Source organism: Mercurialis annua, linkage group LG8 (assembly GCF_937616625.2).
Source record: "Mercurialis annua linkage group LG8, ddMerAnnu1.2, whole genome shotgun sequence".
Lineage (NCBI taxonomy): Eukaryota > Viridiplantae > Streptophyta > Magnoliopsida > Malpighiales > Euphorbiaceae > Mercurialis > Mercurialis annua.
In genome coordinates this window covers 28,725,533-28,730,442 of record NC_065577.1, presented here as the reverse complement: position 1 = coordinate 28,730,442, position 4,910 = coordinate 28,725,533, and the positions used below count along the sequence as shown (strand labels likewise).

General features: G+C 37.5%; 1 protein-coding gene across 1 annotated transcript; it reads left to right on the top strand.

The window, feature by feature from the left end:
* Positions 1 to 1,900: 1,900 nt before the first annotated feature.
* Positions 1,901 to 2,821, top strand: LOC126661829 (uncharacterized). The gene is made up of 3 exons (XM_050355703.1): positions 1,901 to 2,038; positions 2,207 to 2,449; positions 2,696 to 2,821. The coding sequence occupies exons 1-3, from the start codon at positions 1,901 to 1,903 to the stop codon at positions 2,819 to 2,821; spliced, it is 507 nt and encodes a 168-aa protein (XP_050211660.1).
* Positions 2,822 to 4,910: the final 2,089 nt, after the last annotated feature.

The window sequence follows — 4,910 nt, the reverse complement described above, 5'->3', positions numbered from 1 at the left end:
GGTTGCAAGCTGATGATAGGCAAAATGTATCGTTGAATGAGATATCAATGAAAGGATCAGTTAAGGATTGGTACCGACATGTGATCCGTCCTCATATGCGTCAACTATCGTAGGCCGACTATACGACAAGGTTTAAGGATTTATTTTTGCCGTTTTCAGTGATCGAGGATAACAGTTAAGTTGATGACTCTGGTTCGAGGTAATCGTTTATTGCAAGAGTATACTACGGACTTTGCGAGGTTGAGTAGATTTGATCCTAATCTTTTGGCTGATCAGTTACATGTGAATACACGTTATGTTAAGGGTTAAAGACCCAAGTTTGTGGGATTACTGATAGAGATGCATAGAGAGTTTATGCAAGTGGTGGACAACGCGTGGCTGCTGGAGAGTACACTAATCCAGTTTGGTAGACTGTCATTGACCTTAAAGCCAAAGAAGAGTAAGAATGAAGTGTCTGATAGTGGAAGTCAAGTTTAGATAAAGTTTAGTAGTGGCATTTACTACAGTTATTTAGGAAGTTTGAGTAAGAGGAATTCCATAAAGCATTATAAAGGAAGACATGGAAAGAAAAGTTTATGTTAAAGTGCAAGTGGGAGTAATCAAAGTTCTGGTCATAGCAATTCAAGATCTGGACCATCATTTTATCAGATTTATTGGAGGTTACATTATGGTGCGTGCCATATGGCCAGTAATGCGTTTTTTTTACGAACAACCGGGACATTTTGTGAGGAAGTGCCCAGTTTCTTGTCAACAAGGTTCTTCTGCAAGTGTGGCTCATCCATCATTTCAACAGCCAAGGCCATCTTTTCCTTGTCCAACGAGGTTTTGGCAGCAATGTACGTAATCAATCTAGTGGTGGTGGCCAACAGGGTCGTGGTAACAGAAGTCGTGGGAATGTTGGTCGTAATTCGGGTCAAGGTTTGCAACAACAAGGTCGCGATCAAGCTAGAGTTTTTGCTCTGACTCTGAAAGATGCTCGTGCGAACAATGTTGTTGTGAAAGGTATTATTCCTGTATCTTTTATTAACGCTTCAGTCTTGTTTGACCTGGGTGCAACCCATTCTTTTGTTTCTCCGAGTTTTGCTTATAAGTTGGGCATGACACCTTCGTATATGCAAGTACCTTTATCTGTGTCTACACCCGTGTCTTAGAGTGTTGAAGTGGATTTAGTTTTTCAAGCATGTTTTGTGGTAATTTATGGCATAGAGTTATTTGCTAATCTAAATTTGCTCGAGATCTTATCATTCAATGTGATTTTGGCTATGGATTGGTTGTCTCAGCAATAATTATATGTAGATTGTCGTGATAAGTCAGTAGTGAGGGTTGTCAAGGATTCTTAGTTGTGGTTTGAGATGTGGAAGCTTACTTCGAAAACGTGAACAACGTTCCGATTCTTAACGAATTCTCCGATGTTTTTTGGATAAATTACATGGTTTACCACCAGAGCGGGAAATCAAATTCTGCATCGATGTATTTTGGGTACAGTTCCAATTTTGATATTGCCGTACCGGATGGCGCCGACAGATTAGACCTAGTGTTTTTCTATAGGGTGCGCCAATGCTCTTTGTGAAGAAGAAGAATGATTATTTTATGCTTAATATTGACTACAAACAACTGAATAAGGCGACGATTAAGAAAACATATCCTCTTCCCCATACTGATGATCTTTTTTATCTGTTGCAAGGTGCAAGGTGTTTTTCCAATTTCAATTTGAGGTCTGGATATCATCAACTTTGGATTCATGATGGTGATGTCTTTTTGTTTGACTAATGCACTAGCGGCATTTAAGGATTTGATGAACAGAATCTTCAAATCATTTTTAGATGTATTTGTTATCATTTTCATTGATGATATTTTCATTTATTCTCGAAATGAGGAGGAACACCCGTGACTTCTGAGAATGATGCTAAAGACGTTGCGAGAACATCAGCTATATGCTAAGTTTTTCAAGTGTGGGTTTTGTCTTTATGAAGTTTCTTTCTTGGGACACGTGTTATCTAAGGATGGTTTTCAAGCTGATCTGAAAAAGGCTGAAGCGGTGATGGATTGGTAGCGGCCAAGATAAGCGACCGAGATAAGGAGTTTTCTTGGATTAGCGGGTTATTATCGTCGATTCGTGCAAGATTTTTCGAACATATCTGCACCGTTGACTCAGAAGAATGCGAGGTTCGATTGGAATGATAAGTGTGAGGCTAGTTTTTAGAAGTTGAAGGAACTTTTGACAACATCACCTGTGTTAGCTTTACCTGAAGGTCCCAATGGTTTTACTGTGTATTGCAATGCTTCTAGAGTTGGTTTGGGTTATATCTTGATGCAACATGGTCGGGTGATTGCTAATTCTTTGAGGCAGTTGAAGAAGCATGAAGGTAATTATCCTACGCATGATTTAGAGTTGCCAACCATAGTGTTTGCGTCAAAGATTTGGAGGCTTATTTGTATGGAGCGACTTGTAAGATCTTTATAGGCCACAACGTTTAAAGTATTTTTTCGATCAGTATAAGTTAAACTTGAGGCAAAGAAGATGGTTGGAATTTCTTAAGGATTACGATTGTACGATTCAGTATCATCCCTGTAAGGCCAATATTGTGGCAGATCCTTTAAGTCTGATGTCTTCTAGTAGTCTAGCTCCTATATCGGAGGAGTGGCAATGCCATTGATATGTGAGTGGCATAAGCTGTTTGGGATGGGTTTTTAGTTTCAGATTTCAGCTTTAGGAGATCTTGTGGCACAGTTAGAAATGCGATTTGTTTTTGTCGAGCATATCAAAGCTTTGCAACCTGAGGGTCCTCAGTTAAGGAAGATTATGTCAGAAGTGTATTAAGGGAGTGACTAAAATTTTGTTCTGGTTAATGGTGTGTTGAAACACGGTATTAGATAGTATGTTTCGGATGTTGAGGATTTGAAACAACAAATTTTAAAAGAGGCACACAAATCTATATACAGTGTTCACCCTGGATCTACTATGATGTATCATGATGTGAAAGGAATTTACTGGTGGAGCGAAATTAAGAAAGACGTAGCAGAGTTTGTTTTGAAGTGTATGACCTGTCAACAAGTGAAGTTAGAACATCAGAGACCGTTTGGTTATCTGAAACCACTTCCTATTCTTGAGTGGAAATGGGAGAGGATTGCCATGGATTTTGTTGTGGGATTTTCGCATACTCAGCAAGGTTTTGACTCAATTTGCGTAATCGTTGATTGAATGACTAAATTAGCTCATTTCTTCCCGATCAAGATTTTGTATAAGGCAGCGAGGTTGGCAAGATTTTATATTGATAAGATTGTGTGTTTGCATGGTGTACCTGCATCAATCATTTCTGATAGAGGTTCGATGTTTACGTCGCGTTTTTGGAAGGTGTTACAAGAAGCGTTGGGAACACGTTTGGATCTAAGTACTACTTTTCATCCTCAGACGGATAGCCATTCTAAAAGGACGATTCAGACTTTGGAAGATATGTTGCGGATATGTCTTATCAATTTTACCAGTAGTTAGGATATCTATTTGTCATTGATCGAGTTTTTATATAATTATAGTTATCATTCGAGCATTGAGATGGCCCCGTATGAAGCTTTGTATGGACACAAGTGTCAATCTCTAGATTGGTGGGAGGAAGTAGGACAGCATAGGTTATCAGGAGTGTGGATAATTCACATTTCTTTAGAAAGTTCCAATGATTATGTAGAGGTTGGTTACGGCATTCAGGAGACAAAAGAGTTGGTGACTTTGTGCTTCAACGAATTTTTTTAGATGAAGAGGGTTGTACGTTTTGGTAAGAAAGGTACGTTGGCACCGAGGTTTATGGAACCGTACAAGATTGTAGACCGTATCACATCAGTAGATTATAAGTTGGCATTACATCCGTATTTGTCACAAGTGCACCAGTGTTTGACATTACGATGTTGCAGAAGTGTATTTAATATCCTTCGCAAGTGATCGTATCTCAAAATGTCGAGATTAATGAAGATTTGGCTTAAAAGGAGAACGCATTAAGATAACGGATACGCAAGTTTGTATGTTGCGAAATAAGGAAATTCCGATGGTTAAGGTTATGTGGCAAATCACTCGGTCAAGGAGTGAATGTGGGAAACAAAATCTGACCTATGTAATCGATATCCATTTTTGTTTGCGTGTGGTATCTCTCTTTTCTGACCTTAGTTATAATTCGAGGACGAATTATTCTAAAGAGTAGGAGAATGAGATATTGCATGTGTTTTTGGCTACTTTTTTCGAGGTTTCAGATTGTTTCCAATAGTTTAGTTTTGATTGGTATGATTTTTGGTTTGTGGTTTGGTTTGAGTATTTTGTGGTTTCATGCATAGTTTCATATGAGGATCATATTGGGTTTTGATTGATGGCATTTTGGTAATTTTATATTAAGTTAAAAAAGCTGGATTTTGTTGTTGGACGATCGTCTGTTTGTTTTAAACGCGCATCTAGTTTTTAAAATTCAGACGATCGTCTAAAATTGTAGACGATCGTGTATCGTGATCTGTTTATAACCCATTTTCGTTTCAAAATTCATTTTACTATGGTTTTTCATTTAGAAGATAGAATTCTCTCAACTTATAGCCTAAAGGGTTAATTCTATTCAAAATCACAAACTTTACACGAAATTTCATTTTAATCACGACTTTTAAAAGTTGCCATATAAAAGCGTAAACCTTAATTTTTTTCCAAATCTAACAACGATTATTTTTCTGGTGAATTTTACTTTTCATTTTTTTTCAAATCCACCGGATTCTGGTGGCTACTTCAGTAAAAATACATAGGAAATTGATTAGGTGATATATTTGGAAAACAAAATGAAAGTTCATGGTTTTATATGGCAACTTTTAAAAGTTGTGATTAAAATGAAATTTCATGTAAAGTACGTGGTTTTTTTATGGAATTAACCCAAATTTAAAACCTT